The sequence below is a fragment of the Neoarius graeffei genome, chromosome 11 (genome assembly GCF_027579695.1).
Source record: "Neoarius graeffei isolate fNeoGra1 chromosome 11, fNeoGra1.pri, whole genome shotgun sequence".
NCBI classification, from domain to species: domain Eukaryota; kingdom Metazoa; phylum Chordata; class Actinopteri; order Siluriformes; family Ariidae; genus Neoarius; species Neoarius graeffei.
The window spans coordinates 40,094,356-40,117,123 of NC_083579.1; the positions used below are offsets into that span (position 1 = coordinate 40,094,356).

Sequence of the window (22,768 nt, forward strand, 5' to 3'; positions counted from 1 at the left end):
TGTTGGCATCCATTAATTTCTTGTATTAAGTAAAAAAAAAAAAAGTGCACACAGTCCTTCACTGTAAACATAACACACTTTCAGTAACAGAATTTAAGCCTACATAAACACTGACTCGCACATGCTGCTTTACACGGAAGTAAGGCGGAAGGTAGTTTGTCGACGCCAAAGATTGGTCAAATTTGCGGGAAAGTTGCGGTGATTGGATATAATTGCAACACCGCCCTGAATTCGTGGGGATTGGTTGAATTTGCGTTGATGTTGCAAATCGCAACATCACGAAATCCTGGAGGGTCTGAATATTACGCATGCGCACATCGCTCTTTCCGAATAGAAACATCCGGCGATTCATCAAAACAATATGTCGAGTGAGATGCTTCGGAAATCATGTGAATAAACTGATAAATTTGATATGTAACCTGAATATCGGCGTATTTTGGCACTTGTCCGATCGGACAAGTAACTGAGACGATGGACTTGTCCGACATAAAGTATCACTTGTCCCGGACAAGCGTTAATGTCGAGCCCTGAATCAAGCCATTTGAGGCGAATTGGTCCGCCTCTGGAAAAAACTTGGCATTTGGATTTCCCAGGAAACATTGATTTTCGTGACGTCACGTGCAGGACGCCTCCTTCCTTCTTCAACGTTATCGCGTAATTATTAAAATGGTGAACAGATGTATCGTAGGAGGGTGTAGCAACACCAATCTTGATGGGATTAGTACTCATCGTTTCCCAAAAGACCGGACAATGAGAGAGAAATGGGAGCGCTTGGTCTACACAGGCTGTGCACTGAAACCGTGCAAAGCTCGCGCAGCCTGCTGGCGTTTCCGCAGGTAACGCCACGAATCTGGCTCCAGACTCCCTTGGGATTTTTCCAGACGCGTTTTATTTTATTTTTTTCTGCTGTAGACAGATGGCCTTGTGCAAAAGTACCCTTCTGAATGAGTGTGTAAAAGGACATACTTTCATATAAAAAAACGAAATTGGTCCAGAATATACACTTTAAAGACGATGGTTTGCCAGAGTTGGAGTGGAAGAACTTGAGTTCTTCTGGTATTGTAGGACCAGGCCTTTAGTTAAGTAGGGTTTGAATGCAGGACTTTTACTTGTAGCGGAGTATTAGTACTTAAGTAAAAGATCTGAACCCTTCTTCCATCACTAGTGCAGGTCAGCTGTCAAGAGCAAGTTGGTCTCAAAAACCGAGAGTCTCTTCTTGAAAGAGAAAGACTTTATACTTCTCAAATCATTTGATATTTGAAACAAGTATAAATACACTAATGATTACAGAAAATCATGCATGCTGACTGGTCGAGAAATTCTGATTATTTCTCGATAATCACCTCAAGCGACTCGGTAAAATGGCGACCAATCGCTTCGTCACTGTAAGTGAGGAAGAATTACAAATGATGAATGAAAATGCTGTTCCTAAAAGCACCTAAAGATGTTACGAAGTTTGGTCTAAAACTACTCAAAGGGAAGGTGGAATTGTGATTTTATTTTGACGATTTCAAAACAAAGTATTTTATGTGAGTCGGTATAAATAAGTGACACGAGTCTGTGCTCATTGTTATTACATTTGCATGCCAAGTCAAGTTTATTTGTATAGCGCTTTTAACAATAAACATTGTCGCGAAGCAGCTTTACAGAATTTGAACGACTTCAAATATGAGCTAATTTTATCCCTAATCTATCCCCAATGAGCACGCTTGTGGTAGAGGTCTGCGCGGGACAGAATTTTCAGTCCCGCTCCCGCAAAGAATTATGATTTTCAGTCCCGCTCCCGCCCGCGCCTGCCATGTTTTGTCCCGCTCCCGCCCGCAAATCCCGCATGATGCAGACGTTCGCGTTATTTCTCACGAAAGTTCTTGTCATTGGCTTGGGGAATTAAACATGCTGAGCTTAGCTGAGCTCTCCACTGACCGATCCTTCACCTAGCGCACGTAGCGAGGGTGCGCGTTGCCAGGCGGCATGCGCAGCTGAGGCTTTACAGAGATACCCAACACACCTACCAAAATCTACAGTGGATATTAAGAATATTGTACATTGCACATAGCTTATATGTCACTCCTCACATTTACATTCTAGGAAATACAAGTAGGCCTATAAGAAATTAATATAATTTAAAGACACAGCGTGATGGTGCCCCGCCCCCTACTTTGAGTGGATTTGAGCATAACTATCTACAGCTCACAACACTTATCACAACAAGCAAAGGGCAGCTGATTTCCCTCTGTGTCGTACACGAGTGAGAACGACTTCCAAATGTCTGATTTCAGGACTCTTGACTTTTTAATGGTAAATGTACCTCTTTTTAAAGCAGCACTTACTTCTGAAGCACTGTGAGCTTCACTAGAGGAGCTCTGCTCTTCTGCCCTGATCGGAGATCTCAAACACGGAAGAGCGGAAAGGAATCGGAAACGTACGCGAGATTAGACCACATCCGCAAATTTAGGCATCTTAAAATGTTTTTATTAATGCCAAATAAAATATCCAGCACAAATTATATATGATAATTTATAAATTTTATTTTAAACACGTTTTTAGTTAGCGGGACTGCAGCTTATCACCGCTACCGCATTGTGCACTCCTCCTCGCACCCGCAATGAGCTTTCAAAATTTGTCCCGCGCCGCACTGCTTTGCATCGGGTCCCGTGGGACTCCCGCGGGAGTGCAGGGCTCTAGCTTGTGGCGACGGTGGCAAGGAAAAACTCCCTCAGACGACATGAGGAAGAAACCTCAGGTCACTTTTGAAGTTTGAAATAAATACATTTTTAAATGCAATTTTTAAAAAGAATCACCTGTGTATTTACACTAAAACGATTCTCAGACTCAGTGAATATTGGTGAATAATAACCTTGACTTCATTTCGGTTATTATTCACCGATATTCACCTTCGGCAAATAATTGTTAATTAAAGCCTTGGGTCAGGGTCGTTAGTAGCTGAGCCTGTGAGCAGAGTTGAACAGCACTGTCCAGGGTGGGCACCTTGAAAGAAGTGATAACGGTGCAACAGGTGAAGTTGTCCATTCCGTGTGCATCCCCTCCCAGAAAAAAGTTCCAAAGTCCCTGCCAGAGACACTCCAGTAATCACTGACGTTATCATACCTCTGTATGTAAAACTAATAACGTGTGAATAGGGCTGAAGCCATTAATGCCTGAAGTACAGGTTTGCTCTTAACGTGGAGTCAGTTAAAATAAGGTTGGACGCCAACAGAAGAGCAGTACAGTATGCATACTCAGCTTCTCCCTCCATGTTGTCTTCCTGTTTCAGGGACGATGCAGTGAGAATCGGAGCCAGGAGCTTTGACTCCGCTGCTCTAGGCCCAGCCATAGAGAAAGAGGGAAGAAAGAAGAGAAGCAGAAGGAAGAATGGAGCAGGCACATAGCCTGTTGCTGAACGAGGATGCGTGCAGTAGACTGGGCGAGCAGCAGAGAGCTGAGTTTGTGGTCGAGTGGCTGCGCTTTCTGAAGAAGCTGCTGCCTGCTGCTGATCGGGTATGTCTAGGAACATGAGCTCATTAATGCTGTGAGAGAGACAACAAATGTCTCGCTGTTTTTCAAACATATATACACACAATCTGACTGCTAGTCTGTTTCTGCTCCTCTCTACCAGCTGTCTCACTCTCTGTGTGTGTGTGTGTGTGAGAGAGTTAAATTATTGAAGTGTATAGTGGCTACTGTGCTTTCCCTTGTATTTGTAAAGGGCTGTAAACTTCTGACTGCAGTTGTCATATATCTGCCTAAATATTTACCAAAATGGCCGTTCTGTTTTTGTTGTTGTTGAGAAGAACTGTGACATTTTATATTAATACATTTCTGCATATGAAGAGCAGAAAAATAATTCACTGACTTAAAAGATGCGTAGTATCACCAGGTTGCAGCATTTAATTCCTTTAAAGGTGCATTAAAGGAGATACGCAGAACCATGGCCTCACTTTTGGTTTATAAACACCTTGAGACCTCAAGAATGGCACAGGAATAGTTTTAAGCGTGAACAATAAATCTAATATAGTAATTTTTATGATTAAAATGATTCATATAGGTAGCGGTCTGAGTGAATGGCCTTGACATCTGTGACGTCACCGCAGGAAGTCTATCGGTCTCATCGCCATTTCCGCTATACTAAAACACAGAGCTGACTGCAACTCCGATCCTCCATTTTGAGCCAATTTATCGCCATCTCACGTAGATGTGTTGCTGGCCGGTGCAGCAACACGACAGAAGGTGGATTTACGTTGCATTCATGGCCCAAGAATGTTGAAACTGCAAAGATTTGGACGCGTTTTGTGAGAAATTCACGGGTTTGGCACCTACGAAATGGTCTCTCCTCTGCTCTGCACATTTTACTGAAGACTTGTACAAAACCTCTGATCTGTTGAGGAGCGTTGGCTATAAGCCCGTATTGAAAGAGGGTGCAGTACCAACAATTAAAGGAAAATAAATAAGTTCAGTTGCACCAGTTCTTCCGGAGCGTGAGCCGAGCAGTAGTGGTGGAGTATTCAGTATGGAGAAAACGGAGAAGGAGTGGACCAGGCATCAGATTCCTCCACTGGATATGCTCGCCTCAGCAGCAATATCTCGCCCTTATGTGGAAGAAGCGAATGAACGGAGAACTGAACGAACAACTGAAAGTCAGATTGTTTTGAAACAATCGGCCACAAGCTCGGCCTTCAGGAAGCGAGAACACAGACGGGTAAGACGCGACTCTCATTCGGTTACATAACAAAAGCACCACGTTGTTTACCTGCATTTAGATTAATACATGTAACTTGTATTGTGTATTTAAGTTACTGGTATAAGATTATTTAATTTGCTTCAGAATGTGATTGTCTCAGTTCATCTGATTATTTAATTAGCCTTTTACGTTTTATCAGTGAAAATGCATGCATGTATATGTACGTTGCATAAGTTATAACGCCTATCCTGTTTTAATGAGAGTCACATGAGACTGTCAGTTCAATTCCATCCAATTCTCTAGATGGCTTTGTTCTCTGGCTTTATTTCGTAAGGTGGGGGCCTCTGTGGCCGACGTGTTACTATCGGATTCACTTTCTGACGGTTAGAACTGATACGGTTCTACGTGTATAGCAGTAACATGTACACACACTCCGATTTCAGGACTATCACAGTCTGATGTACTACTATCTGAGGAATCCGAAGAATCTCCAATAAAGCCGAATGAAGAGGCCATTGCAACCACACTCGCCTGCTGAGTCTGGGTTTGGTCTATAGCACCGGTTCCCGCAGTGATGTCACGCACTCGGGGCGCTATATATATATATATATATATATATATATATATATCACATCACATCACATTATCTCTAGCCGCTTTATCCTTCTACAGGGTCGCAGGCAAGCTGGAGCCTATCCCAGCCGACTATGGGCGAAAGGCGGGGTACACCCTGGACAAGTCGCCAGGTCATCACAGGGCTGACACATAGACACAGACAACCATTCACACTCACACCTACGGTCAATTTAGAGTCACCAGTTAACCTAACCTGCATGTCTTTGGACTGTGGGGGAAACCGGAGCACCCGGAGGAAACCCACGCGGACACGGGGAGAACATGCAAACTCCGCACAGAAAGGCCCTCGCCGGCCCCGGGGCTCGAACCCAGGACCTTCTTGCTGTGAGGCGACAGCGCTAACCACTACACCACCGTGCCGCATATATATATATATATATATATATATATATATAGGGCGGCACGGTGGTGTAGTGGTTAGCGCTGTCGCCTCACAGCAAGAAGGTCCGGGTTCGAGCCCCGGGTCCGGCGAGGGCCTTTCTGTGCGGAGTTTGCATGTTCTCCCCGTGTCCGCGTGGGTTTCCTCCGGGTGCTCCGGTTTCCCCCACAGTCCAAAGACATGCAGGTTAGGTTAACTGGTGACTCTAAATTGACCGTAGGTGTGAGTGTGAATGGTTGTCTGTGTCTATGTGTCAGCCCTGTGATGACCTGGCAACTTGTCCAGGGTGTACCCCGCCTTTCGCCCGTAGTCAGCTGGGATAGGCTCCAGCTTGCCTGCGACCCTGTAGAAGGATAAAGCGGCTAGAGATGATATGATATATATATATATATATATATATATATATATATATATATATATATATATATATATATATATATATATAGAGAGAGAGAGAGAGAGAGAGCGAGAGAGAGAGAATATAACATTTTTTTTTTATTCCCAATTATGCAGCATACAAGAGTCAAGGATGAAGATACTATCCACTCAGAAATGTATTTAAAAATAAAGGTTCTGCGTATCTCCTTTAAGTAAGGTTTGTCAAGAGTGGGTCTCTGTTTCAGTAGGTGGAGTTCAATAAGATTTTGAGTTTTATATATTTCACAGTACTGTGCAAAAGTCATAGGCACCCTTTTTTTTTTTTTCCCCCATACAAACTGTTATAGATTTCTATTTTATGATTTCTACATTATCGAGTCGGTACAAAAACGTTTTAGAGTCCAAATGTCCATTTTCCAGCACAAAATTAAATGTTACAGAAAAAAAGTTTGTATCTGGGCAGCATATTGCATAAGAGAGCACTTTTCAGATTAAAAAAGAAAACGTAATGAAGGCTGCTGGGTTTTGGTGCAAAATGAAGAAGCGAGTGTGACAAAGTGTCCAGAAGAACTGCGGCTGGTTCTGTAAGATGCTCAGTAAAACCTACAGCTCATTTCCTTATAGAACCGCACTCACTGTACAACCCCGATTCCAAAAAAAGTTGGGACAAAGTACAAATTGTAAATAAAAATGGAATGCAATAATTTACAAATCTCAAAAACTGATATTGTATTCACAATAGAACATAGACAACACATCAAATGTCAAAAGTGAGACATTTTGAAATTTCATGCCAAATATTGGCTCATTTAAAGTTTCATGACAGCAACACATCTCAAAATTGGGACAGGGGCAATAAGAGGCTGGAAAAGTTAAAGGTACAAAAAAGGAACAGCTGGAGGACCAAACTGCAACTCATTAGGTCAATTGGCAATAGGTCATTAACATGACTGGGTATAAAAAGAGCATCTTGGAGTGGCAGCGGCTCTCAGAAGTAAAGATGGGAAGAGGATCACCAATCCCCCTAATTCTGCGCCGACAAATAGTGGAGCAATATCAGAAAGGAGTTCGACAGTGTAAAATTGCAAAGAGTTTGAACAGATCATCATCTACAGTGCATAATATCATCAAAAGATTCAGAGAATCTGGAAGAATCTCTGTGCGTAAGGGTCAAGGCCGGAAAACCATACTGGGTGCCCGTGATCTTCAGGCCCTTAGACGGCACTGCATCACATACAGGCATGCTTCTGTATTGGAAATCACAAAATGGGCTCAGGAATATTTCCAGAGAACATTATCTGTGAACACAATTCACCGTGCCATCTGCCGTTGCCAGCTAAAACTCTATAGTTCAAAGAAGAAGCCGTATCTAAACACGATCCAGAAGCGCAGACGTCTTCTCTGGGCCAAGGCTCATTTAAAATGGACTGTGGCAAAGTGGAAAACTGTTCTGTGGTCAGACGAATCAAAATTTGAAGTTCTTTATGGAAATCAGGGACGCCGTGTCATTCGGACTAAAGAGGAGAAGGACGACCCAAGTTGTTATCAGCACTCAGTTCAGAAGCCTGCATCTCTGATGGTATGGGGTTGCATTAGTGCGTGTGGCATGGGCAGCTTACACATCTGGAAAGACACCATCAATGCTGAAAGGTATATCCAGGTTCTAGAGCAACATATGCTCCCATCCAGACGACGTCTCTTTCAGGGAAGACCTTGCATTTTCCAACATGACAATGCCAAACCACATACTGCATCAATTACAGCATCATGGCTGCGTAGAAGAAGGGTCCGGGTACTGAACTGGCCAGCCTGCAGTCCAGATCTTTCACCCATAGAAAACATTTGGTGCATCATAAAACGGAAGATACGACAAAAAAGACCTAAGACAGTTGAGCAACTAGAATCCTACATTAGACAAGAATGGGTTAACATTCCTATCCCTAAACTTGGGCAACTTGTCTCCTCAGTCCCCAGACGTTTACAGACTGTTGTAAAGAGAAAAGGGGATGTCTCACAGTGGTAAACATGGCCTTGTCCCAACTTTTTTGAGATGTGTTGTTGTCATGAAATTTTAAATCCCCTAATTTTTCTCTTTAAATGATACATTTTCTCAGTTTAAACATTTGATATGTCATCTATGTTCTATTCTGAATAAAATATGGAATTTTGAAACTTCCACATCATTGCATTCTGTTTTTATTTACAATTTGTACTTTGTCCCAACTTTTTTGGAATCGGGGTTGTACCTGAGACTACTGGCTTTTTTTTTTTTTAAACAAAAGGGTCGTCTCACACCAAATATTGACTTTGTTTAATTTATTATTGGCTTATTGCTGTTTATAGTTTTTTTTTTTAAATTAATTAATGTTGAAACATTTTTTTTTTTAGCCATTTGTGGTCTATAGCATTTCTTTACATGTGCCTAAGACTTTCACATTACTGATCTATATATATGTGTGTGTGTGTGTGTGTGTAACACACTTTTTTTTTTTTTTTTTTTTTTTTTTTTTTTTTAAACTCGTCCTTGAGCCTGGTCTTCATTCATATACATAAATCTTGGCCCTCAGAAAATACAGTGGTTCAACATGATGGAGTTAGCATTAGCAAAAACAATCATGATGTCACTTTCCATGATGGCACTTAATCTGCTTTAAAGCAAAATTATCTGTGGAATTTTCTCATGCTGATAATTTCATAGTGATGTATGAGAACAGTTGAGTATGCCATCACTGTCCTGTTTATTATTGGTTGTTTTGAGTTTTTTTTTTTTTTTTTTAATCCCCTGCTGGCCGAAAGGCCCGAAGGGGGATTATGTCATGGTGATGTCTGTCCCGGGAAGGGTGTGCACCTTCTGAATTAAACTCCTCTCTCAATTTTTGGAGGAATTTCACAAAACTTGATGAGGCATTGTTATATGTCGGTAGTACGCATATTGTAATTTCATTAAATTGAGTCACATTTTACCAGAGTTACAACCCTTGATTAACAAAATTATACTCTGACAATTTCATGAGTGTGTTTTCCTTCTGAAATCAACTCCTCTCACAATTTGTGGAGGAATTTCATGAAACTTGACAAGAGGCATTGTTACAGTATATGTCATTCGTACGCATATTATTTTGTTCGATTCAGTCGCATTTTTACCAGAGTTGTGGCCCTTGATTTAATAAGGATTCTTTGTTAAGCCTAGGTCACAACCGGACGTACGAATTTTTTTTTTTTGGCCGTGCGATTTTTGGCGTTTCCCAAATCGCTGCTTTTTTTTTTTCGTGGAGAAAGACGCGCGTTGGCTGTAAGTTTGTCTTGTAACCTGAAAAAAAGGTAAGCGCCCATAGAGTTTATTTGACATGACCAAGAACCTCTGCGGCCAGTCTATGGCTTGAAAATCAGCACGTCACACGCGCGCCCTCCGTGCGTTTCTTGCGTTTTTTGCACGTAGACCGGCTGTAGGAGCATGTACAGCCGGTTGTGACCGAGGCTTTATATATCAGTAATGCGCTTATTGTAGTTTCGTTCAATTTGGTCGCATTTTACCAGAGTTATGGCATAGTTGCCAGCGAGGAATATTGTACTCTCGGAGCACTCTTGTTTGGCCATCAGGTCATATTCACTCCTCCATTAGCATTATTAGCTAAATGATAGACTGCTGAGCTTCTTGAAACACAAGTTATATGATGCTATAAATACACGAAATGAGTCTCCTCCTGATTTATGGGACTGGTCAAGAGTGCCTTCACTGTCCTTTATTTATTTATATTTATTTAGCTTTACCTTAGGGTAAACAAATTTTAAATATTTTGACAATAAAACTAAGTCAGGGAAACCGCAACAGTTAAAGCCAATAATTGCGGACCCATACATAAAACTACGATTACATGACGATGATGACTAGCTTGGTAACAAAATATAAATATTTTAAAACACCAAGTTAAAGGCCTTAGAAGGTGATGCGTAGAGTTTCACTTAACACACGTTGTTGTTCATGTTTGTGGATCGTCAGGGTTGTAAGTAGTCCTGCCTTTTTATTCTTTTGGTGTGTGAGAGAGATGGAAAACTTGCTATACAAAGCAAATCAATTCAAACAGTTCAAACCTTTACAGTAGAGTGGGGTCCAAGCTGACCAGTAGTATGAGACTACTAGTGAAAATGCTTCTTCTTTGCTTTCTTTTTTTAATTTAATACAACAATTTTCATTACAAATTGTTATTCACAGCAACTTGAATGAAACGTAGACTCTTGGAAATGTTTACATGAAGTTCAGCATTTCTAAGTATTTGATATTTGGTCGAAGTATTGGCTTTAATGACCATGTATTCGAGCTGGCGTGGACTCCGAGCTTGTGCAAAATCTTATGATCCATTTTACATCAAATCCATCGGCGTGTCGTCTGAACACCTGCTTCAGAATAAGACCTGAGGCATGAGCAAAATCTGACCTTTCATAAAAGTAGTTATGGTCAATATTACAAACTTGCTTACATTTAAATAGATATGTAGAAGTGAAGTCTTGAGACTCAACATGGCGGCGAGCTGAACACACGTGTCGACGGCTGATCCCTCTGAGCTAACGGCTGATCCTGCAGTTAATATCCTGAATGCTCATAAATACTCTAAAAATATCTTATTTGATTCTCTACAACCTCTGTGCTCATAATGGAAACTAGAAAACAGAAAAAAGGAGACAAACCAGCCTGCTAATTCCACTGAAGTGGGCCCACTTGCCTCAGCTCCTTCAGCGGGCAGCGCAGCTAGTAACGTGGAAACTGTTGGGGGAAACATGATCATGAAAGCTATAACCGACATGAGAGATGAGTTCTCGGCAAACTTTACTAGGGTCCTAACAGCCATACAAGGTATTAAACATGACTTCACCGAGTTTTCTAACAGACTTAACAGAACTTTAAGGTGAAATTTCAAATGTGTATACATTAATACTATTTAGGTCAGAAATCACTGAAACACTGGTAAAATCTATCCTATACTCATGTATCTAAAACCTCTCAGAGACCCTGAAAATGCACCTGAGAGCATCTATTTTCAATAAGTTTTCCAGGGCGGCATGCCCCCGGACCCCCCTAGTTTCTCTTCACGCCATTGGTGCTCAATTGCCTGTGTATCATCATGCCAGAATTTAGGGCTTTGATTTTTTTTTTTTCTGGGGAAAACACTGCTGGGGGATTCTCTCCAGGCATTTTAGCACCATTAATGTTAGGGTATTTTTTAAGATTTTTTTGGGGGGGGCTTTTTGCACCTGTATTGGATAGGACAGTGTAGAGACAGGAAATGAGCAGGAGAGAGAGAGAGAGACGGGGAGGGATCGGGAAATGACCTCGGGTCAGAATTGAACCCGGGTCCCCGGATTTATGGTATGCCGCCTTATCCAACTTGAGCCACGATGCCCCCACCATTAACATTAGTTTGTTCCTGAACATGACGTATAAACAGGTCAATGTGCATTTTCTTGCACAAAATTAGTATAAAAATTAATGTAGATATAAATAACTTGTACCAAATTATGGCATGTTACAAAAAATAAATTTAAAAAATCAGTCCTCGGGCTCCAATTTGAGTCCGAAAGCAGTTAATGCACTGGTCCGAGTCATCAGTGCTCAAGTCTAAGTCAATTCACGAGTTGTTAAAATTAGGGCACGAGTCAGACTCGAGTACTACAAGCCTGGAAAAGACCATACGTTTCTTAAAGCGTGCTTATTTACATGATACTGTAGGTGGATGTGAAGCAGAACCAGAAGCGACTGGTGGAGCAGCTGACGGCTGTCCTGACCAGTTCTCCAGGCCCCTCCACGCGCTCCCTCTTGTCTCACTGTCTAGCTCTGGTCTATCGTGTGGGCGAATCACTTACCTCCAGCCTCACTGTGGATCGCTGCCATGACATCATCAAGAGCAAGGATGATTCACCCAGCTTCCTGCCTACTCGCCTGTGAGTGCAGCCTGCAGTCTCTCATCACTCTTTCTTACACACACACACACACACACACATGAATGAGTTGGCTGTTTCTTATACACTCACACATTGTCTGCATTCCAGGTAAATCTGGTTTGTTATCAGTGACTCCATCTTATCCTGGAGCTTCTTTAAAGCCTCATAAATTTCCATGCAAATCTCTAGACAAGAGATTGTGATTTAATTAAAAGAAAAAAAAACACGCATCAGAAAATAAAAAGCCTACTGGAACTGAACTCATGTCTGTCCATGTAGGCCGGTAAATGATGCTGAGTGCAGACTGCATCTCTGTGATGCTTCGTAAATTCAGCAGGATAAAAGTTGTGTCTCCTGACAGGGCAGCCGTGGCCTGTCTGGGTGCGATGTATGAGCAGCTCGGCCGTCTTCTCATCAGTTCCTTTAAGGAGACGGTGGCGAATCTTCTGAAAGCCATGAAGAGCTCCGAGGTAAGAATGAATCCAAGATTCCAGAGTTACAAAGCAGGCCAAAATGCATGCAGACTGATGGAGGATTCAACAAAAACATATACACATGACGAGGGAGAGAGAGCAGAGAGAGCAGTTGCATAAGGAGTGGACCTTTCACTTTTACACACAAGAGGATAGTGTGCAAAGCACCAAATGAAGAGCTAAAAAAAAAAGTCACTAATCTGTGAGCATCGACCGAAGAAGAAGACTTTGTCACATGGACGCTCGAGCACAGCGAAATTCCTCCTGGACAGCTGTGCTACAGTACAGAAGGAGGGGAAAGTGTTGTTCATTCACTCAACTCTCCTCACACTTTTTTTTTTTTTTTTTTTTTTTGTTGGTCCCGGGAATCGAACCAGCGACCCTTTGGGCCCATTATTTTTCAAGAATTATTGTTCAAGCATTTTTCACAAATTGCTGCGGTTATTTCGTCGGTTTGTTTACGCTCTAAGCGGAAATTCTCATCTCATTATCTCTAGCCGCTTTATCCTGTTCTACAGGGTCGCAGGCAAGCTGGAGCCTATCCCAGCTGACTATGGGCGAGAGGCGGGGTACACCCTGGACAAGTCGCCAGGTCATCACAGGGCTGACACATAGACACAGACAACCATTCACACTCACATTCACACCTACGGTCAATTTAGAGTCACCAGTTAACCTAACCTGCATGTCTTTGGACTGTGGGGGAAACCGGAGCACCCGGAGGAAACCCATGCGGACACGGGGAGAACATGCAAACTCCGCACAGAAAGGCCCTCGCCGGCCACGGGGCTCGAACCCGGACCTTCTTGCTGTGAGGCGACAGCGCTAACCACTACACCACCGTGCCACCTAAGCGGAAATTGTTTTGTATAAAGTTTTTGTTTCTCGAATTTTGCAAAAAAAATTAAAAAATGCTCCGTTTCTCAAAATCCAGTGAATGTGGAGAGAATAAAGCAGTTATTCCACTCCGTCTCGTCATACATGGCTTATAGCCGACTCGGTGTTGCGTGCCTCGTCGGCTATCAGCTCGTACAACTCGATTTCATGGAATAACTGTTAAATAGACTGTATATGTAACTAAGTAAACTAATCAAAGCGTTTTTATTTTCAGACCTCTGTGAGCGAGCTATAGCAAGCAAGCGATGAGATAATTAAACATAGTGCTGCTGTCTGGGAACAGACTCCGTCGTCCGTGTGATCCAAAGAGTAAACGATACAAGCCCCTCCCTGTTTGGCTCTTACATGTCTTTATACCACAGCACTCTCAAAGTGTTGATTAGTTTTCTATCACAGCAGCTCTGACATTAATTCTAACTACAGGTCGTATCACAGGTTAATGCCAATAATTAGATTTTTATAGTACTAGGCTAATTCTCCAGATTTTATGGAAGCATGTTCTTTAAGAAAGAAAACCATATAATTGCTGATGTGATGAAGTGTTCGATGTGGACTCGTTCATATTTTTAGGAGAAATGTGTTAGTGCTTTGTAACTGTCAGTCAGCTCTCCACCATGTAAAATAAGTGTGTGTGTGTGTGTGTGCGCCCATACAGTCTCAGGGGCGCTACGAGATCATGCTGTGTCTAGAGAAGATCCTGAAGGGTCTGGGGGTGAGTGCAGTACCCTGTCACAGAGACATCTATAAAGCCACGCGCTCCTGCCTCACTGATCGCTCCATGGCAGTTCGCTGTGCTGCTGCTAAGGTAATAATATTCTTTCCTCATTCTTCAGTCGCTGAGGGCTGGATTTATGACATTTTTGAGAGAGAAATTTAGTCTTCAGTGTTTAATTGACGATTAAATTTCTCATCTCATTATCTGTAGCTGCTTTATCCTGTTCTACAGGGTTGCAGGCAAGCTGGAGCCTATCCCAGCTGACTACGGGTGAAAGGCGGGGTACACCCTGGACAAGTCGCCAGGTCATCACAGGGCTGACACATAGACACAGACAACCATTCACACTCACATTCACACCTACGGTCAATTTAGAGTCACCCAGTTAACCTAACCTGCATGTCTTTGGACTGTGGGGGAAACCGGAGCACCCGGAGGAAACCCACGCGGACACGGGGAGAACATGCAAACTCCACACAGAAAGGCCCTCGCCGGCCACGGGGCTCGAACCCAGGACCTTCTTGCTGTGAGGCGACAGCGCTAACCACTACACCACCGTGCCGCCACGATTAAATTTATCTCACAAAAATGTCATAAATACGTTGTGTATTGGACACAAAAAACAAATTATGGACTGTGTCCGAAATCACTCACTATATAGGGCACTATATAGTGAGGACGCCATTTTGTAGTGCTGTCCGAAACCTTAGTGAGGATTATTACACCCTATACAGTGCACTCAAAGTATCCCACAATGCATCACAAAAAGTAGTGTACAACCGATGGTCACTAACCAAAGCAATATATCCCATCATGCATTGCGGTCGCGCTGAAAGAAATCAAATTAAAAGTCTCAAATTTGATTTAATAAAAGGCAGCGGCAAAGAAGAAAGTATTCAGCCTTGATTTAAAAGAACTGAAAAATGCAAGTACTTTGTATTTATTAATGTGGGAAATACGCTCAGTATAATATGTATTTATTATTTTGAAAACCCACCAGCCGGCTGACCTGGCACATTTTAATTGTGGGACAGTAATGACGTAAATACCAACGCGACGGACTAGTGTCCGAAAGCGTTTTTTTTTTTTTCTTTTCAATTTTACCAATAAGCTCACTATATAGTGCTCTATATAGTAATTCCGTATATAGTGAGTAGGGAGTAGTGAACGAGTGAGCGATTTCAGACACAAGGCTAGTTTTTTAATGATATGTTGCATCTTTGTTTTATTCTTAGCAATTCAAGTTTTATTTGAATGAATGGTATAGTCATAAATTTAAAAATAAAGTTTATAAATAAAGGCAATCACTAGTAACGTGGTTTTCAGGTTCAGTTGTTGCATGAATATATTAGCTTGGAGTGGTGAACATATTTCACAAGTGAGTGAGGTAAATGAGTGATATATTTTTCAACACAAGAAGATAAACTTCATATCTTCGCACCACCGTGTAATGTTCTTTATATTATATGGATGCATCTACACAAAAAAAATATGTAAGTTAATCAAAAGAATTTTAATTTAGAACCGGTTTGTCATTTTGAAAACGCGCGTCTAGTCAGTGGAAAAATACTGGGAGTGATGCCATCGGAGTGAAATATCAGGAATCATTATACATCCAGGACACTTTTTCCATGGAATAAAAACGTGTTCTATTCCCTTCTAGCGGGTTTCATTCATTTGGTTTGATAGCATGCAATATTTTTAGCATATCGCTGATCCTACGTATATTACATCACTCAACCCAATGGAGAATGAGCGTTGAATATGGTTTACAATATTGCATGGTTGTCAAGACAACATGACGTCACACGGAGACGTGAAACTTCCGCCCTAGCGAGCGACTGTGACAATTTGTAAACAAGCATGGCCGCCAGGTTTGCTTCGTTAAATACAGAAGATTTTGAGAGACTTTTGAAGGAGAAAGACGCATTGAACACCCGAAAGGAATGTGTATGGATAGTAGTAATAATAATTATAATAATATTGGCTGGCTTTTTTCATGGTATATCAGATATATTCCATTTAGTCAGCATGATATTGAATGAGTCGAAGACAAATTCAGTATCATGCTAGCTGAATGGAATATATCTGATATACCATGAAAAAAACCAGCCAATATGTTACTCAGATCCACGATGTAATTCATATGCAAAATGTGAGTTTTTCAACATAAGAAGATAAACTTCATATCTTCAAGCCAGCGTGTGATTTTTTTTTTTTTTTTCTTTTAATTATATAGACACATTCACAAACAGAAAGTACCCAAATTTATCAAAACAGTTCATCAGTTTCCTCATGAGTGAGATTTATGTCATGGTTTTGGTTCTCCATGCCCCGGATATAGCTTGTATGAAAAATACAAGTGGTGTATTTCCCAGTAAAACATTTGCATCCATATTTTTTCTGTATATAACAGGCATATCAGGTGAAAATCCAATCCAAATTGCTTGAAACTGCTCTCATTAAATTCAGAATTGAATGCAGAACAGCACTTTTTACAGAATTAAAATATGTTGATCTGTTCTTGAGATATTACCAAAGAAAGATTGAAAAAACGGCTTAATTTTTAGAAAACTGCCATAATAATAATCTGTATTCGGATAACGTGGTCCAAAATGGGCCTCATTAACGAATGAGATAAAATGTTTTTTCTTAACTTTATTTTACAAGATATTTACATGGAAATTGTCAGGCACATAGATGGTTGTATACTGAATACAAAGTTTGAAAAAATTAGTAAAAGCAAATTAGTATTAAATTATGCTAATTAGGTTAAAAACGTTAAATCGGTACACTCTCTCTTCAAAGTTTCACCAAATGGCTTTTTCACCAAATTGAATTTGACACTGGTGTTTCTGACTTCCGGTTTTTAAAAATCTCATTCCGACCACCAATATCTCAATATTTTTCATCAAAGCAATTAGTTATATTGTAAAATAGTTATTTATTTACATGAATCAGTTTGATTTGAAAAAATAAGTAGGTAAAGCTATGAAAACTCACTTCAGAGTCTCCCGTGAATCATAACGTCAAAACTAGCTGACGGAAAATTTTGCTGAATACTTCATCAGAAACCGTGAGAGCGAGAGAACATCCCTATAAAAGTTATCTGATTGATATTCATGAGTAACCCAGTCAGAAATTGATCAGAAGAGAGAGAGAGCGCTTGACCGCTTTCCCGTGACTCAAAAAGCACCGGCAGTTTCCCCAACATTACGCGAGCAGAGTTTTTAACTCTGTTGTACCAACTTCAACCTGCCGTTACTCCTAAAGTACTGAACAGATCTTAACGAGATGAATTTCTTTGGAAAGCAGAGATTATAAGCTTTTTATTGATGGCATTCATGATAGAAAATATTCAAGAGTTAAGCAGTGACTGATTTGGAAACTTAGGGTGTTTTCACACTTGGTCCCTTTCAGCCATCTAACCGAACTCAGATCGATGACTCAGCATTTTTTGCACATATGTGAACACTCCAACCGTACCCAGACCCCTTTAAAGCGAACCGAACTGAGACCACCTCAGGAGGTGGTCTCAGTACGGTTCGCTAAACATCAACGGTACGGTTCGCCTAATCTGCGCATTGTGAACGAAAAGCGCACCGGGTTCACTTCGCCTTTTTCACTGTAGTTTAACCTTCTTCGTTTGCCGTAGTTGGTCACGTGACTGTAGCAGGGAAACTCAACTTCCTTTTGGAACTTACCACAGCCGCTTTACAGTTCTCTGAACTTACTGACTGACGAGTCGGCCACAATAATATAACTATATTATAAATAAATAAATTAAATAAATTTATTTATTTATTTATAAATATATAATATAATAAATTTATTTTCCTTAATATGCACTATTTTGATCAAAGAATACAGCAGGGCAAGCATGGCAGCAGACATTTTGATTCAAGAGAAAATTACCCAGAATTCCATGCACTGGGGGTCTGAGGGCTCTAGAGGACCTGGTGTGAACAGAAAGAGGACTGAGGCCCCATCAAAGCTTAACTGGACCAGAAAGAGAACCCAGTCCTCTTTGTAATAAATTCACAGTGTGAACACAAAAAGAACTGAGTTCTTTTTCTGTTGGTCCACTTTTTGGTCCACTTTAAAGAGGACTGAGTCTGGTTCCTTTAAAGGGGACCAGGTGTGAAAACACCCTTAGATGAGCGTCTGCACGCACAATTTTCACAGCACGGCCAGTGAGTGTCTGATCTGCCTATATATGATATATTGCATATAATTTCTCAATTATCAAGTTTGTTTTCATTTATCAGGGCCTAAATAACAATTGAATGGCCCTCATCAACTTCGATAAACAAACAACCTCAAAAACAACAGATTTCAGTACATCATTTTCCCCCAAAAAGTAAACCAACATTGGGAAACCAGATGGGGAAAAAATAAGGACACCCTTCCTCCTTCCACAATTATTGAGAGTAATTAGCAGTCAGGTGTTACTAATGAAATGCACCAGATTATTTCACCATCACGCAGTGTGACTCCTTCATTTAAAGCAGAACCTTTGGCAGTTTGATGTTCTGGAGCAATTATACTTTTGGTCATATAGTGTGTGTTTAATCAAAATGCCCACTTCACTAGCTTACCCTCTGTTAGTATATTACATTTACTATCACGTTTTAGCCTTTTTAAGTTTCTGGCCACCAAAAAGTTATGAGTTAGTTTTATATATAAAACTATTTCCAGTTTAATTAGAGCTGGGGAGGGTATAATAATAATATCACCAGGTGTGCGGACGAGTTCAGTGGCAGTCTAAAGTGGTATTTCAGTTTCTTCGGTTATAGATAAGTCACGTACATTCACACACATCCTTTAAATTTGTATCATAAAAGTTAATATGTGCAAACCATGATATAGTGAGACAAAACCATAAGAGAGGTTTTGTATTTGATGTGGTGCACTGAATATAATGTTAGTACCATTGCTTCATGTACTTTGTTACTGTTGTGTGTGTGAAGTGGTTTTGTGTGTGTGATGTTTATTCTCAGTGCCTGTTGGAGCTGCAGAGAGAAGCTGTATTCATGTGGTCCACAGAGCTGGAGAACATGGCCTCACTGTGCTTCAAAGCATTTGATGGCTCCAACTATGACGTGCGTGTGACTGTCTCCAAACTGCTGGGGACCTTGTTCGCCTCGGCACTTGAACCCAAACAAGCTGTAGGTGGGTTACATTAATACATCACCCGAGTGGCCACTTGCAGGGAGAGATTTTTCAAAACACACTTTCCCCTAGAGGCAAAAACAATTTAGTTTAGTTATAAAGAATTGATTAGTTGGATTTTTTAAAATATATTAAGGCTAAAAATATTTATTTAAAATACACTGTATGGCCAAAAGTATGTGGACACCAGACCTTCATACCTATAGTGCCTTCTGCAGACTGTTTCCGCAAATTTGGAAGCGTCTTTGCATGCAGCGTTACGTGTTGCCTTCTGGACCTAAGGGACCCACACAAGGCAAGTTCCCTAAAGACGTGGTTTGCCAATGGTTTGAGTGGAAGAACTCAAGTCCAACTTCTCGCCCAACATCAGTGCCTGACCTCAGTAAAGCTCTTTGCCTGAATGGGCAAATCCCAGTAGCCATGTTCCAAAATCTAGTAGAAACCCTTTCCAGAAGTGTTGAGGTTATTACAGAAACAGAATGGGGTTTCTTTCTGCATTTCATGCCCTGATTTGTCATCTTTTGGTCCCAAAGCTGCTTCTCTAACCTTTAGGCCATGGCTTCCCTTTTCGTCTTTATTGTATTATCTCATGATGTCGATGTATGGCATAACAAAAAGTAATAGTAATTATTTTGTAATAATTGTTCCTCCCTAAATCCCCATGTCATCCATTATGTATTCTCCTACTTCTGCTGTCGGCTTGTTGTTATTTGTCTGCGTTCCTGTCTCCACCACTGCAGCTCCCCGGCCAGGTTTGAAGCGGAGTTGTTTGGAAGAGGTGACTGACCTGGTATCCAGTGGCTTCCTTCGACGTGGAGCAGGTTTTCTGCGTGTCAGTGGTGACATGCTGAAGGGGATCAGCACAGTGAATGGAGACTTGCGTGTCGGCATCACACAGGTCAGTTAATGCCTCATGGGGAGAAAACAAAAACATGATATGCAGTCAGAAATGTACAAGATGATTTTAAATTTTTCATTTAAAATATTTAGTACATGGCATGAACATAATATACTGTTAATGTTCAGGGATTTAATGTGCAGAATCAGAGTTTTGAGGCTCTGTGTAAGCAGAAATATATGAAATCAAAAAAAGTTTGAATGCCGCATTCTGTACTTTTGTGTCCTGCAGTCCTTTGTTGACCGGCGAGTTGGCCTAGTGGTTAGCGTGTCCGCCTCTCGATCGGGAGATCGCGAGTTTTGCTCACGGTCGGGTCATACCAAAGACCATCATTAAAATGGTGCTTTCTGGCAAAGCATGCTACAATACAGATGCGAGTGGGGAGTCAAACTCTCGCGGTTACCAGAGGACTCGCCCACCACTGTAACCCTAGCTATGTAATATAGGCGAGAGGCCGCGGGCTACGAAACGGAGATCAGCGCCGCCAACCGCACCATGCATGGTGCAGGAAGGAAGGACTTTGAGTCATTTATTGAAGAAGTAATTGCCTGCATAAACCCAATTTACCAAATAAAAATTTATAGTTATGAAATATTACTTTATAAAATGTTTAGTTTTTGGAGTTTCTGCTTAAAATGAGCAGCCTTGAAAGGTTTAGAAGAGGTATTTTCTTTTTTTGTCATTTACTTTTTATTGGTTTTTGATTTTGCATGTAAATGAACAGTCAATCAACATGGAGACCTATAGACAAATACAGAAAATATCAAGGGAAAAGTAAAAGCGTACAAAAGGGGATTGGAAAACACCTCCAGTCACGAAGGTGGAAAGAAAAAAAAAAAGGAAAGGTACTGTACAGAGAAATGAAAAAACATGAAAGTATTCTGATAGTCCAATCTGAGATTACCTGAAGTCTGGTCTTATGGTAGAGACATATGTAATCCATTTTTGCCAATCTTCAATAAATACCTCTTTTTGTGTTCTTAGATTGAAAGTAATTCTTTCCATTACGAAGATGCTGTACACTATCAATCCATTCATCTACACTAGGTGCCTCCCTCTTCAGCCATTTCTTCGTTATTGATTTCTTACAGGCCACCAGTAATATTCTCAGTAAATATTAGGGCTGTAACGATATGCGAATCGAAATTGCGATACGCAGAGCCACGATCCGTATCGCGATACAAGAAGGCAGAATCGCGGTACACCCTTTCAAACTTCTCCTCAGCCCAAAAACAGAGGCGCTTCCAAACTTCAATTTATGAATACTTTTTATTTAAATTACATTTTAAACTTACTTAAATTACTTTTATTTTTTATATCTATCAGTAAGTCGTTTTTTCGCCGACCTGCGACAATCTTCTGCGAGTCACGCAACGTCCACACTCGCCACTGGCAGAGCATTCATTTCTTTTAAGTGGTCGCCATTCTGGTTGCGACGCGGGGAGCGAATCTGTAAACAAGCAGCTCATTGGCTGGCTAGGTGTGCCACAAGCCAATCACAATCACTTGACCGGAAAGGCATGCAGTGTTGCCAGATTGGGCAGGTTTAGGTGCTTTTTGGCTGGTTTTGAATATATTTTGGGGTGGAAAACGTTAGCAATATCTGGCAACACTGAAGGCATGTCTGCTTGGGCGGAAGCCTTCTGCGGCAGTTACATTTTGACACGCGAGCAATGTTTCACCATAAAAATTCCGTAATTTCCATCTGTTTTCCGCGATCACAGAAAATCATTGGCCCTATGAGAGTGAGACAGTGAGAGAGCCCCCCCCCAAAAAAAAATCTTAACGGATTTACACGATTTGGAAAAATGACTTTTTCAGAACCGAAAAAAACAGAGCTTCCGGCTCAACAGTATTATTTTGAGAAATAAAACAATCTTTGGATATACATTTGTTCATTTTTGCATACATATTACTCATTCTCTGCAGTGGTCTGAATTATTTGTTATTAAATAGTTAATGTAAGTAAGTAAATGCTAATAAGTCAAATTTACTACTTTAAAAAAACATTTTTAAAAAAATCGTGGGCGTATCGAATCGTGGGTCAAAAATCGCGATTCAAATCGTGAGTTGGGTGTATCGTTACAGCCCTAGTAAATATTTATCTTTTTGTTCCTCCACCCCAGTTCCTCTAGATCCACCAAATATAACAAATTGAAACAAAAGGTTATTTTTGTTGAAAACACAGTCTCTACAATTTGATGTACGTGCAACCAAAATGGGGTCACAATAGGGCAATACCAGAATATATGATAGTGATTCACCTCTTTGCTTCCACAACATCTCCAACATTCTGTCTGGGCGGCATGGTGGTGTTGTGGTCAGCACGGTCGCCTCACAGCAAGAAGGTTCCGGGTTTGAACCCAGCAGCCGGCGAGGGCCTTTCTGTGTGGAGTTTGCATGTTCTCCCCGTGTCTGCGTGGGTTTCCTCCGGGTGCTCCGGTTTACCCCAAAGACATGCAGTTAGGTTGATGTGGAGCGGTCTTGGGCTGAGGTGCCCTTGAGCAAGGTACCGAACCCCTGACTGCTCCCCGGGCGCTCTGGTGTGGCTGCCTACTGCCCTGAGTGTGTGTGCGTGTGTTCACTGCTTCAGATGGGTTAAATG

At 41.2% G+C, this 22,768-nt stretch overlaps 1 protein-coding gene across 4 annotated transcripts in view; it reads left to right on the forward strand.

The window, feature by feature from the left end:
* The window catches only part of heatr5a (HEAT repeat containing 5a), a 175,946-nt gene that overhangs the window by 10,614 nt on the left and 142,564 nt on the right, over window positions 1–22,768 (forward strand). For all 4 annotated transcript variants that reach the window (XM_060933915.1, XM_060933916.1, XM_060933913.1 and 1 more), the window contains exons 2-7: window positions 3,275–3,498; window positions 11,797–12,008; window positions 12,370–12,478; window positions 14,034–14,183; window positions 19,094–19,265; window positions 20,006–20,163. In XM_060933915.1, the coding sequence (XP_060789898.1) occupies window positions 3,373–3,498; window positions 11,797–12,008; window positions 12,370–12,478; window positions 14,034–14,183; window positions 19,094–19,265; window positions 20,006–20,163 (927 nt within the window). In that variant the 5' untranslated portion in view covers window positions 3,275–3,372. The remainder of the gene's footprint in view (window positions 1–3,274; window positions 3,499–11,796; window positions 12,009–12,369; window positions 12,479–14,033; window positions 14,184–19,093; window positions 19,266–20,005; window positions 20,164–22,768) is intronic.